This window comes from Symphalangus syndactylus, chromosome 6 (genome assembly GCF_028878055.3).
Source record: "Symphalangus syndactylus isolate Jambi chromosome 6, NHGRI_mSymSyn1-v2.1_pri, whole genome shotgun sequence".
Lineage (NCBI taxonomy): Eukaryota > Metazoa > Chordata > Mammalia > Primates > Hylobatidae > Symphalangus > Symphalangus syndactylus.
This window is the reverse complement of record NC_072428.2, coordinates 96,985,042-97,008,767: the sequence shown is the minus strand read 5'-3', so window position 1 is coordinate 97,008,767 and position 23,726 is coordinate 96,985,042. Positions and strand designations below refer to the sequence as shown.

The 23,726-nt window shown below is 39.8% G+C and overlaps 1 protein-coding gene across 3 annotated transcripts in view; it reads right to left on the bottom strand.

The window, feature by feature from the left end:
* The window catches only part of PIK3CG (phosphatidylinositol-4,5-bisphosphate 3-kinase catalytic subunit gamma), a 41,225-nt gene extending 20,193 nt beyond the window's left edge, over nt 1-21,032 (bottom strand). The window contains exons 1-9 of one of the 3 annotated variants that reach the window (XM_055283609.2): nt 20,418-21,032; nt 16,175-18,181; nt 13,125-13,190; nt 12,789-13,014; nt 10,911-11,014; nt 6,315-6,461; nt 3,772-3,862; nt 2,818-2,948; nt 1,724-1,835 (exon numbers count right to left, since the gene is read on the bottom strand). In XM_055283609.2, the coding sequence (XP_055139584.1) occupies nt 1,724-1,835; nt 2,818-2,948; nt 3,772-3,862; nt 6,315-6,461; nt 10,911-11,014; nt 12,789-13,014; nt 13,125-13,190; nt 16,175-18,169 (2,872 nt within the window). In that variant the 5' untranslated portion in view covers nt 18,170-18,181; nt 20,418-21,032. The other 2 variants (XM_055283608.2, XM_063642099.1) reach the window with 2 other exon arrangements.
* Between the last annotated feature and the right edge of the window lie 2,694 nt (nt 21,033-23,726).

The following is a 23,726-nucleotide window of genomic DNA, read 5'->3' as shown; positions in this document are numbered from 1 at the left end:
TGATATTTTTCGTCTTAGCAGGTGTGTGAAAGTCATAGCCACAAAACATTCTTTGAACCAAGTATGTTTTTGATATCCTTCTGGTGTTCTTTAGATGACAGCCAGATGCCACTATAAAATTCTCATCTCAAAATTATTCTTAGAAACATAAATCAAACTCTCTGGCCAGTATGTCATCATTATCCCTAAGACTCTCTCATGCTCTTTATGTAACTCAGGATAGACTGATGTTTTACTCTGCTTGGGGGCAGGGGTTACTCACCTTTTCCTTTTGAGTAGCCATCTATGGCCATACCATCCTGAATGTATCTAAGCTTGTCTGATCTCAGAAACTTGGGCAGCATGATAGAAGCAAATCATTTTGAGTCTCCGTTGGGTCAATTTCTACCACTACCACTATCACCACCACAATAATCATCATCTTATTTGTTTATCCCTTTATCATTTCTATTGTCCATAAATACATTTTCTCTTTTAATTCTCATAGGAAGTAAGCAATCTGTCCCCATCTGATGCTTTTTCCAGACTCTACTCTTAAAATGGCCCAAATTCATAGAGAAAAATCTCATGCTTTGGTGGCCACTACTGACTACTGTCAGAGTGGACAGTGAACCACTAAAGTGGAGTGGGTTAGGGAGATTTAAGGATATCTATTAGTTCTTTCTGTTCTTTCTCTGCAACATCTGTCACTGGTGATCACTCCGACCTTCGCCAGCTTCTGGGATATGACCCTCTCCTAGTTTCCCAGCGGTCCCTCTAACTTTGCCTTCTTAAGACTCATTTCCTGCCTCTTCTTCCTTCACTCACACCTTAGTCCTCAAGTGAGGTGGTCTCTCTAGAGCAGAGTTCCCCAACCCCTGGGCCATGGACAGGTCCATGGCCTGTTAGGAACTGGGCCACACAGCAGGTGAGCGATGGACAAGTGAGCAACTTCATCTGTATTTACAGCTGCTCCCCATCACCTGAAGTACTGCCTGAGCTCCGCCTCCTGTCACATCAGTGGTGGTATTAGATTCTCATAGGAACGCAAACCCTATTGTGAACTGTGCACAAGGAAGATCTAGACTGTGCACCCCTTATGAGAATCTAATGCCTGATGATCTGAGGTGGAGCTGAGGTGGTGATGCTAGCACTGGGGAGTGGCTGTAAATACAGATTAACATTAGCAGAGAGGTTTCACTGCACAGAGACCATAATAAATCAATTCCTTACATAACAAAACCCTCTCAGTGAGTGACAAGTGAAAATTGAGCTGCATCTGGTGGCAGGCTTTATAGTGGCAAGTGAGTTGAAAAAAAAGTGCGCAATAAACGTAATGCTCTTGAAGGATCTTGAAACCATCCTTGCTTGTGGAAAAGGTGTCTTCCAAGAAACCGGTCCCTGGTGCCAAAGAGGTTGGGGGCCACTGCTCTAGAGTAACTGAAGCACCAGTGTCCCTACACAATGACTTCTAAATATGTGCTCTAGTCTTAAACTCCATTTAAAGACTACTCCGTTCTGAAAGGAGCGGGGCATGGGGAGTTAGTGTTTAATGGGTACAGAGTTTCAGCTGGGGAAAATGGAAAAATTCTGGGGAGGAATGGTAATGATGGTTGTACAACAAGGTGAACATATGTAATGCCACTGAACTGAACACTTACAGTTAATTACAGCTAAAATAGTAAATGTTATGTTATATATATTTTACCACAATAAAAGTTTATTCTGCACTAAATAAACTCACCTGTCTCGGTGATCATAATATTGTCATTGTGTCTGTCGCCTATTCCAAGAACAAAGGTTGCCACACAGTAGCCTGCACAGGAATAAACAAATCTCTCCACTGCTGCCTGAAACTAATTAAAATGCATTTGAATATTAGTTGTCTTCTAACTACAAAAAACATCATGAATCTACAAATGACTTCTAAAAAGAGACTACTCTGGAAACCATTTTCAGAGAGCAAGTTATTTGTGCCTGATTTCATTAGCGTTATATCTACGAATTGCCACCTTTCTCATTGCTTATATTTTAGGTGAAGATTCAGTGAATCACAATGGCATGAGGAAGAAACAGGAGTCAAAGGGCAACAGCAATTTAATCAAAGGGTTCATTTCCTCTCCATGCATCACTTGCCAACAACTATACAGAACCCATGGTAATTTCTCCTTCATTTGTGAACATGTTTTGCTTGTGACCACTAAGAGTATGCTTGGGTTCACAGATCCACATGTATAACAGATTAATAAGTGCTACTCATTATATTTCCTCCCTAAAAGGCTGCTCACCATGCAAATGAGAAGTGCTAATCCTGTGCAGCAGAAATTTAAATGACAGCCAAACAGCTAACACACAGCTTGTGAAGGACTGAGCATATGCACTTCCAAGGAATGGTGGAAGTGACATTTTCAGCATCCATGATTTACCATTTAGATTAGAGTTCAGCAGTAAATTATAAATTACTTTGTTGTGTATGTTGTATTTCCCAGGTACATAAGAATTTATACATGGTAACTAAATATTTTGGCTGAACAACAAAAATAGCCATAAAAAGTACTAACAGATTATTTTACAGAACCAAATTTTAAGCAAAGCATGCCTGATAATCAAAAGAGAAGCAAATGCTCATGGAGTCCTGAACTGAATGCCTCTGTTTCACAGAGATATGCTGTCACCATGGGAGGGTACTTAAAACCTCCATTATTTCACAAGTAAAAAACTTCACTAATATGTCAGGAGGCAAGACACTGGCAGATTCTCTGAAAACGTGAAGCCACTATTGCTATATAAATGACAACTTGTAAGGAACCATTAGACTGGGAAAAAGCATGAGCTCACCTTTTCTTCAGTAGGGGATTTTTCTTTGAGCCAGTGATTCAGGACTTCATCTTTAAATGCTCCCGTGTTGCCCACTGTGCTTTGCTGAATTTTGGCAATTGTCGTGGCATCTTTCACAATCTCGATCATTCCTATAGAAGGATGCACAGAGTCTGATGGAGATTGGGGGTCAGTGCCTGGCCCAGAGGAGGAAAGGCTATGTCTTTGTTGAGTGAAGGGCAGAGGGTTTTTTTTTTTTTTTTTTGACCAGAGAGTTATTTTCCAGGTCTATGCTATTGGTTTTCTTATGAGGAATAGAAAGGAAAGAAGGAGGATATGGAAGTTGTGTGGGATATGTTTTCAATATCCCAGAATGACAAGAGGAAAGGGCTGGTTTTGAATAGTAATAAATAAAAGCATTTATATGCTGAGCATATCCTTCCTCAGATGGCAATCTGTGCGTTTTCCTTTTTTAAATTACAGGGTTAAATGTAAATGGTTTTGTAGAGTTCTCAGATCAGAAACTTGAATAAACATATGTTTGATTGAAACTAATGCTGAATGTCTATAAAAATACCTGATAGTAGAGTGTGTAATAACTTTGATAATGTGAATTCTGGAATACTAAAATAAGTGACAGATCTTTCCATCTATTTTTAAATGTTATTTGTGAGAGAAAAGTTTAATGTGTAATGAAATGAGTTAAAGTTTAGAGATGGAGAAGGAAAGAGGAGGGAACAAGTTCTTACTAAAATCATTTCCATGTATAGTCACAGGGATTTGAATCATGCATTCATGTATTTTCAATATATCCACATTAAATTGAGAGTCACATTCACCAGCATGGAAATGTTTTCTTCCTTTTTATACAGATTAAGATTATGATTTTTCAGTTATTAAATGTCTACACTGAAGGAATTATAATCTTTTCAAATGAGCTGAGTGGTCTATTCATCTCCTGAGGTAACTACATACCTATTTTGTCACCAGTTGAAATGCAACCATATGGCAGGAGGCACAGATCCAAAGATTCAGTCTCCCAAATAGACTCCATGATTCGTAGAATCTGGGCATCGAAACACAGATATGTTTATATTATATATATATTAACTTAATATATTTTTCTTCTCCCTTAAAAATAGCAATCATATCTAGTAACACAAAATATAAAAGTAAATGTAAAACATATAAGTAACAACTGTACGTTTATTGGTCAATCTGGTACTCTAAAGTTTCTCTTCTTTGTGAGCTTGTTAATTTTGGTTTCGAAATGTACCTTGGGGAAGAGGATAAATAAATTTCTTGTTTTGTTTTGTTTTGTTTTTGTTTTTGTTTTGTAGATGGAATCTTGCTCTGTCGCCCAGGCTGGAGTGCAGTGGTGTGATCTTAGGTCACTGCAACCTCCGCCTCCCAGGTTCAAGTGATTCTCCTGCCTCAGCCTCCTGAGTAGCTGGGATTACAGGTGTGCGCCATGATGCCCGCTAATTTTTTTTTGTATTTTTAGTAGAGATGGGGTTTCACCATGTTGGCCAGGCTGGTCTCAAACTCCTGACCTCAAGTGATCCACCCACCTCGGCCTCCCAAAGTGCTGGGATTACAGGCGTGAGCCACCATGCTTGGCCAATACTTTTCTTTTGGAGTGGGTTTTAGCTGTGGTTCATCACCTCTCTGTTCAAATGTTCTGCTCTACTTGTGTCTATTTTACCACAAAACTCTAACATCCTTACACATATTTATCACTCTAAGGCAACAACCAAAGCAGCAGTAACTACAATGATGATAATGATAGTGAATATATACTGATTGCTGCTTTATGTATGATCCTTGCATTGCCCTATAATGTGGATAGGATTATTATTCCCATTCTACAGGTGAAGGAACAAAGCCTTAAAGAGCTTAAATAACTTGCCCTTAGCTGCCAAACTATGTGCCCCAACAAATAAACAAGACAGGCTGGGCATGATGGCTCACACCTAGAATCCCAGCAATTTTGGTGATTATCTGGCTCATGCCTAGAATCCCAGTAATTCTGGCAATTGTCATGGTGTCTTTCACAATCTTGATCATTCCTATAGAAGGATGAAGAGTCTAATGGAGATTGTGGGCTAGTGCCTGGCCCAGAGAAGGAAAGGCTGTATTTTTGTTGAGTGAAGGGCAGAGAGGTTTTTTTTGACCAGAGAGCTATTTTCCAGGTCCACACTGTTGGTTTCCTTATGAGGAACAGAAAGAAAAGGAGAAGAATGTGAAAGTTGTCTGGGAGGCTGAGGTGGGAGGATTCATTGAGCCGAGGAGTTTAAGGCCAGCATGGGTAACATGGCAAGACCCCATCTCTACAAAAAATATAATTTGCCAGGTATGGTGGTGCACACCTATAGTCCTAGCTACTTCAGAGGCTAAGGCAGGAGGATTGCTTGAGCCTAGGAGTTTGAGGCTGCAGTGGGCTGTGATCGTGCCACTGTACTCCAACCTGGGCAATAAAGCAAGACCTCACCTTAAAAAATTAAAAAAAAACAAAACCAAACCACGAAGTACATAAAGGGCAAAGGCAAACTTTCACTCAGAATGAGAGGACCAACAGGGTAATTTTTGTGTTTTTAAAGTGTCCATCTTCAAACAATTCAAAATATTCTACAGATTTATTTGAAATTTAATAAACTTGCAAAAAGTTTGAAGGATTTCTCTTTTTCTTTTCTAAGGTACCTCCTGGACAAAACATAGACCATTCTTGAAAGCAAAGCAAAGGCAAAGCAAAGGTATTCCTGTTTCTATATTAGAAATAAGTAAAAACAGAAACTTAGGATTGGAAACATGACCAGTTTTAAACAGGCTACCTTGAAATCAATGTGATTTGTCTACTTCAAATAAACCATATTAAGTATTAGAAATTATTACCTCTACAACACTGACCAACTAGAATCTGGAGAATATTACTTTACAGACTTGTGAAGCTAAAGTTTATCTGGAAATGTTAGAAAATATGAAAATAATTAGCACTGATACATTGACCATTCACCTTCTGCCCTAACAGTACTTCACTCTTGTCACTTACCTGCAGGATTTCTGTGGTGACCTACTTGTTCATCTTTCTCCTTCCCATCAAATCATTTGCTTGATTTGTTTATGTGCATCAGAGGAGATGTATCTAAAAGAATGCCTAGAGATGTGCAGACATGTCTATGGGCAGGAATGAAGTGAGTTCTGGGGATAAATATGGCTATTTTGTATGTTATCAAGCTTCGAATGGGGTGTATAAAAAAGACATCAGGTGAGGGAGGTATATCTGGCTACTTGGGAGTGTTAGATATGCAACTTGGACAGAACCATAATGCTCATTAGATTGCATATCTTATAGTCTGCAGCCATATTCCCCAAGTGAAAACTCTCCATGATGTAATATTTGATCACAATTCATCATATGAAAGAAGAGAGTGGGAATAGAGCCAGTAGGAGAAAGCATGTTTTTGATGGAATATAGAATTGTTTTCAGATAATTGAAAACAATCTTAAAATTAGCATACCTGTAAAATAAGCATGTCTTGGCGCAGATCATCACCGTGTTTAAAGATAATTCCAATTGTTTCATTTGATAGGGCTGTAGGATCAGCACATTTAAACTCAAGCCACAGCGGTTTTTTCTTGGAGGCCATTACTTTACATTTTTCAATCTGTAAGGAGGCAGTCACATGTTCCCCACACACAATGAATAATGAATATACATGGTGGAGACACAAATTCTCTTGCAAAACATCACTATAAACAACAAGGACAAAGTCCTAGTTGGAAAATGATTTTCAATATTCGGGTAAAAATACAGAAGTTGTTTTCACCAAATCTGTAAATGCCATGTGAGAGCGAATTCACAACTCTTAAACCAGTACCTCTCAAACTGTGCTCCAAAGAACCACAAGAGTCTTTGGAAGTGCCTAAGAGGTATGGCAGATCTCACCCTCCCCACGCACACAGAGCTCTGACACTCCCACATCCTCTTTAATAGACAGCAACCTGGCTATTATATTTGTCCGCCTTCTGAGATTTAATTTGAAAAAAGAATTCTAATGCTACCACAATGTCAAAAAAAAACCACTATTATTGCAGAATCAGATGCAATAGGCTACATCTAAGAAGATGAAATTTAACAGAAATAAATGGAAAATCTGGCATTTAGGTACAACATGCCCTCCCCCTAAACCTCATACATCTAAATAAATTCAAGGCAGGGGAAATGTGGCTTGGCAGTTACTCACTTAAACATAAAAAAGGTAGGTGTTTCAGGCAAAGGTGAGTTCACCACAGATCAAAATTGTGATATAGTCGTTTAAAGAAGCAAACACAATTTGAAACTGTATTAATATGTCATAATTCCTACCAATCTCTAAATAATGGACACTGGACAGTGTGTGCTTTTGCTATAGGGCCAGTTTGCTGGTAATTGTATATAAAGTTAAACATTCAGGGGAAGAACTTCCTCATCTTTTCATGTGGCTTCACTGCTACAGGAGTTGCCGTTCTGCCATAAACAACCAGAAAACTATGCAAAATATATAAAACTCTTTTCAGACATTGAACAGGCAGTGTAGGTCCGTGATCCCCGAGAAAAGGAAGACAAATGAAGTGAGCCCTGTAATTGCCCCAGATTACTGCCTGGGGGCTGTTTCTAGGCTACAGCACAGAGGAAGGAAATCCAGACTGAGCCCAGAGTCCAGCAGTCTAAATTACTGTAACTGAAGTCTCAGAGAGGAGAGAAAAGAGACAACATAAAAAATTGGTTGAAAAATTTCCAAATTTGATAGACTATAAACTCACAGATTCAAGGAGCTCCATAGACTCCAGCAGGCTAAACACAAAGGAAACCCATACCAAGGTACATCATAATCAAATTGCTGAAAACCAGAAATAAAAAAGAATCTTAAAAACAGCCTGGGGAAAAAAAAGACATTATGCAGACAGAATCAAAGATAAGACTCATCATCAGAAAATATGCAAGCCAGAAAAAAATGTTACTGCAAGAAAAAAACCAGTCAATCTAGAATTCCATATTCAGGGAAAATATTTTTCAAAAATGAAAGCAGAATAAAGTGTTTCAGATAAACAAAAGCTGAAAGAATTTATTGTCAGCAAACTTGCATAGAAAAGATGTTAGAAGCTCAAGGAAATGTGGACCGATATAAGGCAATAAAGAGTACCAAAAATGGTAAATATGAAGGTGAACAGTTAAAAATTATTTCATCTATTAAGTCTGTTAAGTCTATTTTTTAACTGCTTAGGGCAAAAATAGTAACTTATTGTGCCATTTATAACATATGTAGAAGTTAAAATCATAATAAAAATAATGCAAAGGATGCGGGGGTTAATGGAAGTATACTGTTGCCTGTATAAGCACACGTATATGAAGTGCTTTGTTATTTAAACATAATCAAGAATGTGTGGTATTGATGTAAGGACAGACATTTAGATCAGTGAAACAGAACAGAGAATCTAGGTGTAGACCCACACATATCGTCAGTCGATACTTGACAAAGGTGCCAAGGTAGTTCTCCAGGAAAAACAAAACAAACCAAAACAAAACAAAACAGTCTTTTCAACACATGGTGCTGAAAAATCTGGATATTCATATTAAAAAATGAACTCTGACCTTCACCTCACACTGTACACAAAAATTAACTCAAATTGGATTGCAGACTTCAATGTAAGAATTAAAACCATAACCCTTCTAAGAAAAAATATCTGCCACATTGAGTTAAACCAGAATTTCTTAAGCTTGGCACTGTTGCCATTTTGGGGTGGATAGTGTTTGTTCTGGGGGACTATCCTGTACCCTGCAGGGTATTTAGCAGCATCCCTGGCCTCTACCCACTATATGCCAATAGCATTCTCCCAGTTATAACCATCAAGAATGTCTTCAGACATTGCCAAATGTCCCTTGGCAGACAGAGGGATTACCCCAGGCTGAGGCACTGGATTAGATAGATTTCTTTTTCATTTTTTTTGAAACAGGGTCTCGCTCTGTAGCCCAGGTTGGAATGCAGTGGCACAAACACAGCTCACTGCAGTATCAAACTCCTGAGCTCAAGTGATCCTCCCACCACAGCCTTCCAAGTAGTGGGGACTATGGCATGTGCCACCATGCCCAGCTATTTCTTTTTTATTTTTTGTAGAGATGGAGTCTCGCCATGTTGCCCAGTCTGGTCTCGTATTCCTTGCCTCAAGTGATCCTCCCGCCTTGGCTTCCCACGGTGCTGGAATTACAGGTGTGAGACACTGTGCTAGTTCTAGACAGATTTCTTAGATAAGACACCAAAAGCACAAACCATTTAAGAAAAAGTTGCAAATTTGACTTAATCAAAATTTAAAGCTTCTGCTCTTTGAAAGACACCTCTAAGAAAATAAAAAGGCAAGCCACAGACTAACAGAAAATATCTGTAAAATGTATATCTGATAAAGAATTTATATCCAGTTTATATAAGTAACTCTCATAAATAAAACTAAGGTCCAGGTGTGGTGGCTCACGCCTGTAATCTCAGCACTTTGGGAGGCCCAGGCAGGTGGATCACGAGGTCAGGAGCTTGAGACCATCCTGGCTAACACACTGAAACCCTGTCTCAACTAAAAATACAAAAAAAAAATTAGCTGGGCATGGTGGTGGGCACCTGTAGTCCCAGCTACTTGGGAGGCTGAGGCAGGAGAATGGCATGAACCTGGGAGGCGGAGCTTGCAGTGAGCCGAGATCGTGCCACTGCACTCCACCCTGGGTGACAGAGTGAGACTCCATCTAAAAAAAAAAAAAAAAAGAAGGCAACCCACCTAAAAAACTGGTGAAATATTTGAATAGAAAATTTTCAGAAGAATGTACTCTAATGGAAAATGAGCACATAGAAAGACACTCAACCTTATTATGGAAATGTAAATAAAAACAATAGTGAGATACCACTTCATACTCATTTGAATGGCTAAGATTAAAAAGACTGATAATAACAAGTGCTTGCTAGGATGTGGAACAACTAGAACTCATTGCATACATTGCTGGAATTTTTTTTTTTTTTTTAAGTAAACAGAAGTATATTTTTAGGAATTTAAATGGTATAACCACTTTGGAAAAATGGTATCTTGTAAAATTACACACACACACCATCTGACCCAACTACCCCACTGTTAAACATTTACTCAAAAAATGAATGGAAAACAAACTGTGGTATATCCATACAAGGGACTACTACTAAGTCATAAAAAGAAACAAATTACTGATACATACAATAACATGAATGAATATTAAAAGCATTATGGAAAGTAAAATAATTCAGATATAAAACTATGTACTATATGATTCCTCTTAATAAAAGTCTAGAAAAGGCATTTTATAATAGAAAGTAGATCTGTTGCATTAGCAGAGAGAATGGGAGGAGAAGAAGGACTAACTGCAATGGGACATGACAGAACTTTTTCTATAACGTCTATGGAAATGTTCTAGATCTTGATTGTGGTGGTGGTTATATAATTGTATACATTTCTCAAAACTCACTGAATTCTACTTTTTTTTTTTTTTTTTTTTTTTTTTTTTTTTGAGATGGAGTCTTGCTCTGTCGCCCAGGCTGGAGTGTAGTGGCATGATCTCGGCTCACTGCAACCTCTGCCTCCTAGGTCCTAGTTCAAGCAATTCTCCTGCCTCAGCCTCCCGAGTTGCTGGGATTACAGGAATGCACCACCATGCCCGGCTAATTTTCTTTTGTATTTTTTAGTAGAGACGGGGTTTCACCATGTTGGCCAGGCTGGTCTTGAACTCCTGACCTCGTGATCTGCCCGCCTCAGCCTCCCAAAGTGCTGGGATTACAGGCGTGAGCTACCGTGCTTGTTCCCTGAATTCTACATTTTAAATGGACAATTTTTATTGTATACAAAGAATATCTCAAGCAGATTTTAAAAAATATGGAAGGGAAATTATCCAGTATTGAGGCTTTCATAACCAGTGATTAGACAAGGGCTTATGAGAAACCCATCTAGAGACTCTCCAGCTTCCCTGTCTCTGCATAAACATTAGCTTTTAAGTACTGGGCCCCAGCAAGCATGTTAGACATCTTCAAGACATAAAGACCACACGGAGACATCCAAGTGATACCTACTGCCAGCGCTCCTGCTTTCAGTCCAGGATCATATGGAACTCTAAAGCTTTTGGGGAGTTGAGAATTCTGCAGGTTTTCAAGCTTTTGTTTAAGTTGTGAAATAACTGTAATTGTCAAAAGTATACAAGAGTTATGTGAGTTCCAGAAATCATCAATATTATCTATTACATTTCCTGAGAACACACTTATTCATAGCATTCTATGTATTTGTTCTGGTGTAGAGCAGGAGAAAAGTGGGTGGGCCCTGCCTTTGAGGAACTAACCATATGAGGTGGCAAGATACATTGGGCTTAAGGTGAGCAACATAACCATGTACACATACTACAACAGGGGACAGAAATATGTGAATATATGTGGGATAACACATAGACACCTACACAATCCAAGTAGAGAAGGATGCTCTGAGGGTGATGCTAAGGAATTAATACTGTAGTTTTCTTTCTGGCACGTTAAACTTTAAACTACCATCTGATTTGAGGAACAGACATTTGAAGAAAATAATACATGGAATTTGGTTAGGGTTCTGTAATTTCTTTTCAGAAGAGGAAGTTAGGTTCTGTAGAGAAGTAGAGAAGATGGATGTGACAGCCTTAAAATTCTAAAGGCAAAGTATGTGAATTAAAAATTACTGGATAACTGACAGAATGAGGGTCAGTACAAATGTTTTCCTTTCTTAAAATACAAATAAAATATTATTATTACCATTATCATTTTTAGGAGGAAACATTGTAAGAATCAAAGGGAGAAAGAAATTTTAAATATTCAGGAGTTTAAAATACTGGTTGAGTACATGAAGTGTCTACGTAATGAGCCATAGTGCTAGGTCTAGGTATATAAAAATGAAAAAGAGATATTCTCTAGATTCAAGGTTTATACAGTTTACCAGACCAGGATGATATGTTAAAGACTTTAATTTAATGTAGTATCAACCAAAATCTACAGAAATACAGAGAAGGAGTGATTAATTTTCCTAGGGCAGAGGCAGGTTTTCTTAGGGTAGGAATAAGATATTGGAAACGGCTTGAGAGAGAAGGTAGTGTGTGTGTGTGTGTGTGTTTATTACCTTTACACACACACGCACACACACACACACACACAGATACAGAGTCGTCTCTTGGTCTCTGTAAGGATTGGTTCCAGGACCTCCTGCAGATATCATAATCCATGAATGCTCAAGCCCCTGATATAAAATGGTGTAGTATTTGCATATAACCTATGCACTTCCTCCCATATACTGTAAATCATCTCTAGATACCTGTAATATCTGATACAATGTAAATGCTATGTAAATAGTTGTTACACTGTACTGTTTAGGGAATAATGACAGGAAAAAAAGTCTGTACATGCTCAATGCAGATGCAATTTTTTTTCCAAATGTTTTCCATCCATGCTTGGTTGAATTTACGATGTAGGACCCCAGATAGGGAAGAATGAATGTATCTCTATATATTACTCTGAGATATATAGACGAAGAAATGCCAAAAAATTAAAATAGCCTCTCAAAACTTCATCTTTTTATAAGACTGAAAACTTGAAAACTGTATGTGCATATTCAGAGATGTGAAGAAAAAGGTAAAGATTTGGAAATATCTAATCTTTGTGTATGCAACTGTTCTTAAAAACTACATCTTACATCTGCATAATGCTACTTAATTTTTCAGAGTTAAGAATATGTAAATATATAGTTAAAAATTATGAACTTGTAAAAGGAGAACTTTAAATTTGTTTACTCCATGCAGACAGAAGACTCAAAAATGTGTTCTTGGTGCCTTCAGGAGGATGCAACTTGGATTCCAGGAAGAAAAAGAATTGTAGGAACAAGGGCATTTGGAGATGAAGGCATTTGGAAAGAGAACCAAGAAAATATAGCCACCATACCTTGGGAACTGACGTCATACTTTTCAGCAGAGAGCGATTTAATATCAAGGGTGACTTTTTGTAACATCTCGATTACTTGGACTTGTTGGGTAAAGTCATGCAGCATGGCTGTGCCACAGCCCCTCAAATAGGCTTCCAGAATCACAGCGAACCTCTGCTGATAGTGTCTGGACTGGGCTATCTCACTTCTCAAGAACCAAAACAAAAAGTGACCAATTCTTTTGTTCTGAGGGCAGGTACAAGAAAGTTGAAATTATTATGACTAATGCTTTAGGTCTACCAGTTAATTCTTGGCAACTTAAAATTTCATGCTATTATCAAAATGGAAGTACTTACTCTCAAACCACGCTTCAGCAGAAATCTGGCAAGGGCGCTATCGTGGTATGGTTCAAATTTCACAGCCTAAAGGAAGAACACATTGGCATTTGTAGGACTGTACTCTATGTTGTTGAATCAGGGAAAAGGAAATGGAGAAGAACTGGTGCTCTGCTTTACTGGGTCTTCATGGCTAGAAAGATGAAAATCTTAACAGTCACTTAAGTTTAACCCTGTCTTTTAGAGGACACTTAGGACCAGACTGAACCACTTGCTTAAGATCATAGAGCAGCCGATGACATAAGTGGGATTAGAGGCTGAAACTCTTGACTCACAGTCATGTGCTGTTGATATATTCAAAGGTGAAGAGGTGAGGGAATTTTCTCTAATTAGGTCTTATTGGTTTTGTTGGAGGGGTAGAGGGGAAAGATGGAGACACTGTAACCAATCTATAAAGTGGAAGGTAAGAGAGAATGTGAGAAAGAAAATGGACAGTGGAGATATAGTATAATACACGTAAGGAGAAAGATATTTGTTAGATGAAAAGGTCCTAAAAGCCCTATAGTTTCCCTTTTTGGCATCTCACTGGCAAGTCACTGAACTGTCTCACAGGTCCTTAACTACAAGTAAACAGTGGCTCTAGATCAATCCACACAGAGCAATCACTACCCCCTGCCACACTGTGGTGTGTACAGAACTTTCTGTCCAAAAGTCCCTGATTTTATGTTTTCTTAAGTATAATTTGATCTTCATTTTTAGTGTTTAGTAATTTTCATATCACTTGGCTGATGTTAGAGAATATTGACTTAGTACAGCTCCATTACTGATGGGGAAGAACCGATAAAATGTAAAAAACACAATTAAATCCTGTGAGTGCATAGGTGTTTCATTGTTCTCTGTGCTTTTCTGTAAGTTTGAAATAGTTCATAATTTTAAAAGCAGCAACACTAACAAACATTCAGATTATTATAAAAGCATATATAAAGTTAGAGGATAGATATCATATGTAAACATGAAGAGAGACTTAATATTAAATATCTCAGAGTATACACTTTATGAATAGAAACGGTGTATCCTTTTTTCCTAAGGAACAGAAGAAATTCACATTCTAGTTTATATTTTAGGAACTGGAGGCTTCTTGGAAGGATTTATAATTCTTCCTCTCGTTTTCCAGTTTGGACATGATCACTAGTGGCTTCATCATGTTTCAATTATACAAGTGTTTACAAAAATGCTTTTCAAAAGTATGGTCAAATAGGTGCCACTGTAGCTGCATCAAAGGCCTTAATTCTGAGAATGTGGTCTTTTAGCCACCGGTACCCATTTTCGCAATGTTTTAAGTTTCTAACCCAGATGTGAGTCTTTCTGACCTTCTTCAGGTTTCACTTCTGTAAAGACAGTGCAGATCTCAAGTAGGAGACCATTTTGATCAGGAATGAGTCATTTAGCCATAGCTGAAAATGTCTCAAGTAGTTTTACAAATGACTATTCTTCTTCAGATTTAAGACCACAAATTCAATGTTAATATTATGTATTGACCTCTTTCATTTAACACATTTCTAAAAAGAACATTATTTATTTTCCAGCTCTTTAAAGTTTACTTGTGAACATGACAATGAAAAATAATTCCTATTAGCCTTGGGATTTGCAATAGAGCTCATCCAAGTTTTTTTCATGTTGTTTTCGTTATGGAGAGCTAGAAAACTGAAGATTCTTTAATTATTCTAAAATTCTTTAGTGTTATACAAATATCTGAACCAGTGAAAAAACTACTGAATATATTTAATGGATGAAAACAAAGCCAAATGTAATGTTTTAAGTATCTGACTAACAGGAAGGTGAAGATTGAGAGTTAAAGTTGAGGCTATCCAAAATGCTTATCAGAAAACTCCAGAACTTCCTATAAATACATATAGTGATTAGACAGTTTAGTGTGTAAAATTTAGTCTGCCTAATCCTAAAGACCTCAGGTCAAACGTCACTTACTCAGAACTGTGACTGGGTCTCTTAATCAAAATTAAGTGTCCCTTGGACCCCTGGACTGTTTTCTCATAATACGGTATAGTTTTCCCTAAAGTATGTGTCACAATTTGGTATTAAACATCTATTTGTGTGTGTACTCATTTAATGCCAGTCTTCTCAGTACATGTTGTTGAATTAATGAATGAATAGGTCTTTGCTCTAAAATAGCATTTCTATTCAAATTCCTTTACTTCCTTTCCCTTGTCAAGCAGTACAATGTAAGTTGAGAACTGCTAAAGTGAGCAGGGGAATTGTTCCCCCTTCTTTCTTTAACTTCTTAGCTAAACCTTAGAAAAATCACTTCTCTCAGGACCCCAGGGAACATCATGAGAAACGGAGTAGAAATACCTACAGTCCTGTACCTATCTGCAGAGAGGAGCTTTCAAGATTCTACCCAGATATGAGATACTATTCTGTGAACTGTAACAGACATAGACAGAGAGTAAGACCTATATCTCTAGCCCCAGAATCCTGACACCAGACTGATGAAGGATATGGTGGTGGATTTGTGAAGGATTTGGGGTAGTGAAAAGAGCAGGATCTGGAGGCAGACCTCCTGGCTTTGAATCCTGGTCTACCTCTTTCAAAGTATGTGACCTTGGGCACATTACTTAGCCTCTTTGTACCTCAGTTTCCTCATGTACAAAGCGCAAATGTTAATCTGACCTCCGTCATAGTTATTGGAAGAGTTAAATGAGATAATACACTGAAAGCACGTCAGTCACTTGGAGCCTTGGCACAAGGAAGCATTCAGTAAGTGGAATCTATCATTAAAATAGTAAATGAGAGCAAAGTATTCCCACATGGCCAATTCTCCTAAAAACGTGAAGTACTAATGTCTGCAAAACGCTTGTCAGCAAACCCTCCAAGACAGTAAAAATGTACATGGAACAGTTTACTACTTTTTGAGGCAGCTTCATCAGATCTACTTTTGCCGATGATGAAGCTCTGAACAAAGGGCATCTGATGACAACTGAATGGAGTGCCTGTGCATATGCAAATAAATTCCTTTTGAGAAGGCTTCCATTGATAACACCAACATCCCCTACCTGGACCAACTGTAGAAGGTAATGCAGAACATCATCGTCCTCCAAGCTCTCCAGTTTCTGAACTGCAATGGCTCTTACATTTTCATCTGAGAAGTTGCAGTCCAGGAGTTGCATTGTTAACCCAACATCCAAAGCACTTTGATCCCAGACTTCTCTTCTGGCCAACAATTGGTATGTTTTGGCCACAATTTCTTGCTGTCCCCATTTCACTGAACTAAATAGCTTAGGATATGCTTTTGGGTGCTTAAGGCTTTCATATCTAAAATGCCAGAGCAATTCTTTGTCCTCTGCTGTGAGAGGGTTAAGTGGATCAGTGGCTATGATCGCCTCCAATTGCTTGCGAAGCTGGTTGGGCATTTCTGCTCGAACCCGGTCCCCTTCCGGGTCAGGGGTGGGCTGATGCTTAGGCAGGGCTATCGGGTGGCAGTAATTGTCCAGAAGAATGGAGATGGACATTGAGTTCTCCTTGTCTGGGTTAGTTGCAGACGTGAGTTTGTCAGCATTGAAGCTTCCTTGGTCTTCTCCCTTCCCTGATATCTGCCACATGTGGAGGACGTATTCTCCACGGCGCAGGAGGAAACGGTGGTCTATCAGCAGCAGGTTCACATAATAGAGAAGCTGAACTTTGCCCCTGGACTCAGAACTGGGGGACTCTGCAGAGGCCTTGCTGGACAGTGCTGGAGATTTACCGCAGTAGATCTGGAGGTTCAGTAGAGCCCCTTTGGGCAAGTCTTTGATTTTGATACTGAACTCAAGCCACACATTCCACAGCACCTCCTCTGTGAAGGGTTTGGGGCTGGTTCTCCTTTGGCAAAGGACTTGTTGCCCATGCTGGATGTTTGCCTCTACAAAAACCGTGAGGTCGGTGTTCCGGGGCAGGACGGGGATATCAATGCCTCTGATCTTGACCCTGAACTTGCGGTCGCAGTCCCACAGGGACACGGTGAACACACTCTCGTGGTCCTTGCCGTGGATGGTAAGCTGCTCATGGTAGCCGGTGACTCCCGTGCAGTCGTCCACCAGCGGCCACTCTTCCTTCCTCACCTCGTCTAGGGCCGGGTCTGGAGGCGTGTCCAGCACCAGGTGAATCTCTTCTCTGTTCTTGAGGCAGTGCCTCACCCACTGGAAGTTTTTGATGGGCGTTTCGCCCACCAGATACTCATCCCGGCCACAGACGCGCAGCACAAAATCCTGTTCGCTTTGGCTTTCGGGAATATCCATCAGAGATTTCTTCTTGGCCATCTTGGTGAAGAAACTCTGCAGGATGTCGCCGGGGGTGTCGTCGGGCGAGACCTTAATGGTCTGGCTGGTGGTGCTGCGGTGAATGACGATGAAGATGCAGTTGTTGGCAATCTTCTTCCACAGGTACTCCGGGAGGGGCTTGGACGTCACCCAGGGGTGCATGGCGTAGAGCTTGGGGTCGCGGCTGGCCACCTCTGCCATGCGCGGGGTCACCAGGCCACGGCGCGTGAACTCCAGCTCGTCGTCGTGCACGTTGCTGACGTCAGTGACGTCATAGCCGATCAGCGCGGTGAGCTGCTGCTGGAACGCTTGCGACTCCTCGGAGGGCGGACGCCGCTGCACCAGGTGGATCTGACCCGGGCTCCGGTGCGTGGCCTTCCAGTAGCGCAGGCAGTCCAGAGTCTGCACCACCTGGTACTTGTCGTAGATCTCGTACCACTGCCCCTTCTTCTGATAGAGCAGGAGGAAGTGGTCCGGGCCCAGCCGGTGGTAGAAGTCCGCCGCCACGCTGGTCTCCAGCGCTCGCAGCCACACCTGGGCCTTCATCTGCTCCACGTTGCCGTGGCCGGCCACGTGCAGCAGCGCCGTTTCGGGGCTCTTGCATTTGCGCTGGCTGGTGGGCAGCACGAATTCGATGGGGATGAGCTCCATGGAGGACAGGCTGGCCGCAGCACTGCGCGGCTTCATCCTCCGGCGCCTGCGGCAGTTGTCCTCTCTCAGCACCACGGGCTGTTCATAGTTCTCCAGCTCCATGCCCTATGCGACCTGGGAGCGGAGGGACACAGGGATTTGTCACAAGAAAGGCACTTTCCCCTTATATTTTATGGTGAGATGAGGGAAGAGGAGGTATAGGCGGCGTACATGTGCACAGGGACCCAGAGGAACCAAATATTTTAAACTGGAAGCACTACAGCCCTTCAGAGCATGGGCTTTGGAGTCGGGCCCGTGAGTTCTGGCCCAGCCACTTACTTTCTGGGTGATTTGGGCTGTTTAATCTCTGAGCCTGTTTCTCATCTCTCAAACGGGTTAGTAATGAATGCCCTAGAGGGAGAGTTAAATAAAGTAATACTTGTTCAATATGGGTGACAGGTATATGGGGGCTTATTGGTCGTTCTACTTTTGTATACTTTGAAAATTTTAAAGAGGTAGGTAAAACACTCATCCAGCACAGCGCATGACACATTATAATGGCTCAGAATGGAAATTGTTCTTAAACACACTGAAACATATAGATGTCTAAAATAGTACAGTTAAGGATCAAGTCCCAGTTTACAAGGTGCAACACGAGATGCCAAAAAACCTCACTTTGAAAACAGGCCTTTAACTTACTTCCTTTTTGTTAAGTCTCACACTTCTTGGAACCCAGACACCTCACCCAACCTTGCTTCACGTTGCCTGTTTTCAAACTGCCTGGACCCAGGATCTACTCCCTAGTAAATTTCCTGTCTCTTGGTTTCATTTTTTCTTTCTAATTAGGAAAGCAAGTCGTTTCATTTGTAAAGCTAAAACATGTCGGAATTAGTAAAGTTGCAGTCAAAACCGTTTGCATATATGTAAAATTTTGAATCATGGAATTTGTCAGCATTCTGGCTGTCATTGCTATATTAGGGCAGTATCTTAGAAGAGTCACCCAAGGCTGTACTCTCCCAATAGGAACATTTACGTAATTTTAACATTGTTTAATTAATTAAGTTAATTTGATCTGTCTCTACTTAATAGTGGAGGAGCCACAGGATGGAAGGCAGGATTTCTGGACTCCAGTGACCTTCTGTTAAGACCCCCAATCCAACATGGCACATGGATACATATGTAACAAACCTGCACATTGTGCACATGTATCCTAAAACCTAAAGTATAATAAAAAAAAAAAAAACTCAAAAAAAAGACCCCCAATCATTTAACTTCTTTTTTGCTCTAATATTTTCATTTTTGTAACACAAATTCACAAATTTATTCTCATTAACCTACTCACTCTTTCCACAAAATTCAGTAAGTACCTACCCTTCACAAAGCACTTAAGTATAAATGGGACATACTGCAATATGAAATCCTTCAAATAGTAATTGAAATTTGAAAGGTATTAACACTGAAAGATGAATAGGTATTTTGCTTTCAATATTTAGTATCACTACATTGTAATACATTATATTCTAAACAAGAATCAATTATTGAAACAAAAAATTAATGTTTCAGAAAATATCATTTACTCTCTTAAATAACTAATGTTAGACTTAAAACTACATTATTTCCTTAAGAAATAGTGGAGCATTTGATGTATACAAAAAAGGAGAGCTTGATAAAAAGATAAGAAAGAAAAATTTCATTTGATCCAAACTTATGTTCAAATCTTGGCTTAACTTTTAAAACCAATATTCCCTCTCTTAAAATATGAAGTTATACTTAGTAAGTGAAACCAACTGTCCCAAAGAACTGTCTCTTGTGGCTTAAAACATTCATTTTGGTCTTTTGCTACATTATAGAATAACTAACAAAGAAGACAACTGTAAGATACATTGATATTGACACTAACTTGAAATAAAACATGTCCAAATTTAGGCAGCATATAAATACACAGCAATAACTTCTGCCTCAGTGATACCAAACGATCTTATAAGATGCAGAGGAAAACAGGCTGACTAATACTCACTGGTTTCCTTCATGGTTGAGGCTATGAAGCTTTTCCCTTTTATGAGAAGATGTTGGAAACACTAAGTACAGTAATCTTGAAGCATGCACTTGTAGGAATATGAAGCCTGGCTGCCGTGCCCTCCCTTTTCCTCCCAAAATGAAAACAAAAATCTGATGCACCTGCAAAACTATTGCCGGAACCTTGTGGATATCCACAATACAGGTTGGACTAGACAATGAAACACAGACATTCGGTGGTAGTATCATCTCGAGAACCGACAACAGTTTCAGATAAAAATAATCTAGCCGAGAAGGAAGTGCCACTATTCCGAGTCAGACCCCACAAAGAGCAAAAAATAGAAGGAAGCAATACCTGATAAAGCAGCAGAGGCGATGATGCTGAAGGATCATTTGTTTAATTTTTGAAAACAAAACAAATTCAAACCTATCCAGTGTGCGTCTAAATTCTTCCGCTTTTCTGGGGCTCCCTTCATATCCAGATGCAGAGGAAGTGTTGCAGTTACCAGGAAGGAAGTTTTAACCAAGTTGATTATACGTGCGATTGCTCGTTTTAAGTGTCAGAAATGCATTTCCTGTTTTAGCATAGAGAGGGTAGGAGTATGAGACTGAGCAATGTTTACCATGGTTTTTCTTTTTTTTTTTTCTCTTTGAACTAATTTTTCAAAAATTGTGATGCTGAGACAAAATGACATAAATCCAAACCAAAATTACCCATTATTAGACATAAACATATGAAATATCTTTGTAGCTAGTTCTAAGAGCCACAGTATTAGGTATCCTATTAGGAAAACTTTTACCAGTCAAACTCATTCTCCTCCTGGGAATTCAAAAGAATTCTTGTTCGCACACACTAACTGAGGGGTGGGGGAAGAGAAACCTAGTAATCTTGAGGACTAAGTTATCAAGCTGAAAATTTTTAAAGGCATGGTCTGGGAGCTCACTTCCTTAGCTTGGTGAGAGCTTTCTCTATTTTTTCAGAGCGTTTGGGGCCTAAAATATCACTGGCTCAAACTGAAAGCACTGCAGTATGTGCATGTGTGTATATAAATGTGACATACTGCAGTAAGTAACCCTTCAAATAATGGTTGAAATGCTGAAAGTATTAAAATTGAAAGATGAATAAAAAGGTATTTTGATTTTAATACTAAGTACTACTACATTGTAACACATTATATTCCAAAGAAGGATCAACTATTGAAACAAAAATTAATGCTTCAGAAAATATCCTGTGTTGACAATGGAGCCTTACTGTCAGCAATATTGATTAATTGACTGTAGACAAAATAGAAGGAGGTTGCCTGGTATCATGGGGAAATTGGGGAGCTGAACACTGTTATAGCATCAGGCAGATTCCATCCTGGGAGTTGGGTCCTGATTCCTATGGGGGTAGAGAATGCATAGAAAAGCCATCCTGAATCATTTTTAGAGTAGCGTTGTATCTTCCAGGTGACCTCAGTTCTTTCCAGAACCTCCAAGCATCCTGAACCAGTGCCCCCTCCCTCCATCTCAGAATTCCCTATGCTAGAGTTCATCCTCCAATCGGGGTGTTGAGGGACTCCAGCTGAGCTTCAAGGGCAGCAGATAGAAAGGAGCTGACTTCACAAGTCTCTTGGAGGTATATAATTCAGAGTTCCTCTGATTTACTCTGATATCGAGATAAATGATTGATTTGACTTATCTCCTTTTACATATGCCTCTTGGGTTTTAACTTGTAAATAGCACTCTAATAGTTGACATCAGCAGGCATATAATTTAATTCAAAGGCTGCCTCCCAAATATTTAGAGGGGGCTTATGAGCTTCTCAAAGTACATTCCTACATAGGAATACTCCCTTAGGAGGCTGGCAGCTTTAGAAGCACCAAGGCTGGCTTTCTTGGTTGGTCCTGAGGGAAGATCAACACGCTGTAGCCACCAAGCCATGATGTGAGAGCTTGCCAAGCTGTGTTTTACCCAGAGTGTGTGGGAGGGTTCCTGGGGGTGGGTGGAGTGGGAGGAGGTTTGAGGATCGGAGGGCTGACCTCAGAGGGACCATGAGCTAGGCCAGCTGTGTTCCCCAGACCATTCAATAGATCCATTCCCTGTCCTGGCTCAGTCACTTCCAGGGGGCCAAGTCCCAATCTGGCACTGCACATACACACACACGCCACATTATTCCAGAAACACGAGACTCAGCCTCTTGGCCCTGCCTGCTTCTGAAGGAACTATTCAGCTAAGTTTGATTAGGCAAAGGATTTTCTGTTTTATGACTAAACATGCAAATACGTCAGGTTTATTGGTGGCTTGAGATTAAAAGTACCCTGCTTTTCCCTAAATCTTAATATAGCCACTAAAATTTGACTATCTGTAGTAAATGTTCCCAGGCAGAAGTAATGGCAAAGATTTCCTTCCTCTGTGGATACTTCCTCCATGCAGAGGCATCCTTTATGAGTAAGAATATTTTATATCCCCAGAATATTTAGAAGACCTTCAGTCCTCATTAATATCGTGTTTTAATAATATATTATTTTTCCCTTCTGTGAATCTGTGGACATAGAAATCATTTTGGTTGGGAAAAAAAAAACACAGTCAAAGGTTCTGACCTTCTATATCATATCAGTGGTCACAGCAATGACAAGATAGAACAGTTTAGAAAATAAGAACACAGTAGGAAGTATCTGATTAATAGACATTAAAAATTAATTGTTATGAGGAAGGCTCTTTGCAATGGCCTTCAGAGAGATTATTTATGGTCTACTTGGAGAGACAGAACATGCAGAGGAAAGAATAACATGTGCAATGCGTTAGCATATGCAGTCCAAGCGGTTTAACTGTGTGATGTAACTTTCATTATGCAAGCCAACAGTTTACTGGAGGAGTTCACTTTGGGTGAGATTTGAAAATTTTTGTTTTAAATATGCAGGGGAAGGTCCAGGATTCAAGGCAAGAGGAATCACAGGGGCAAGTCCTCAAGCCAGAAGGCAACTGTGGGACAGTGAACAGATCAGTTCACTGAAATGGAGAGTCTGAGAAAGAGAGCAGTGCGAGAGACCGGGAGAGACATGGCCAGACAAGTGTGTGCTTCCCATACGTATTTCATGTGTTGCCACATGTAAATAGTGGTGACATGTGTATGGCACACTGGGGTGAACTGAGGAAGCTCCTCAAAGCGTGAGACAACGGGTGCATCCCCAAGGGCCTCACTGCTTTGGGCATACTGGCTGGGAACTCTGTTATTGGTTAGTTACTGTTGGAGTAGCTGTGTCACTCAGACTCGAGGGAATCTTTCATCTTGAAAAAACATGATCATCTTTTCGTATTTTTTTTAGCTCAGCTTCAGATGGTTTATACATTGTGATAAAAATGCAAAAAGGCATTTTAATCTAATCTGACAGTTTAGTTTACCTTCATACCTTGCTTTGTTGTCCGAGCACAAAGGCAAACCTTTATGAAGCTGTGCCTGATATTTTTTGGTCTGTATTTGGTAAGATTTAAGAGAAGCATCCTGGTATTGTAGAAACACACACATTCATGAGACCTAGGTTTTTTCCTGCACATTCTTTAGGCCTCATATATGCCCCTTCATTTCTTTTGGCTTCCTAATCTACCAAAGGATAACAACCACCCTACATATTTCATAGGAAGTTGTTATAAATCTTCAGTTTTCAATGGAACAAAAACTTAT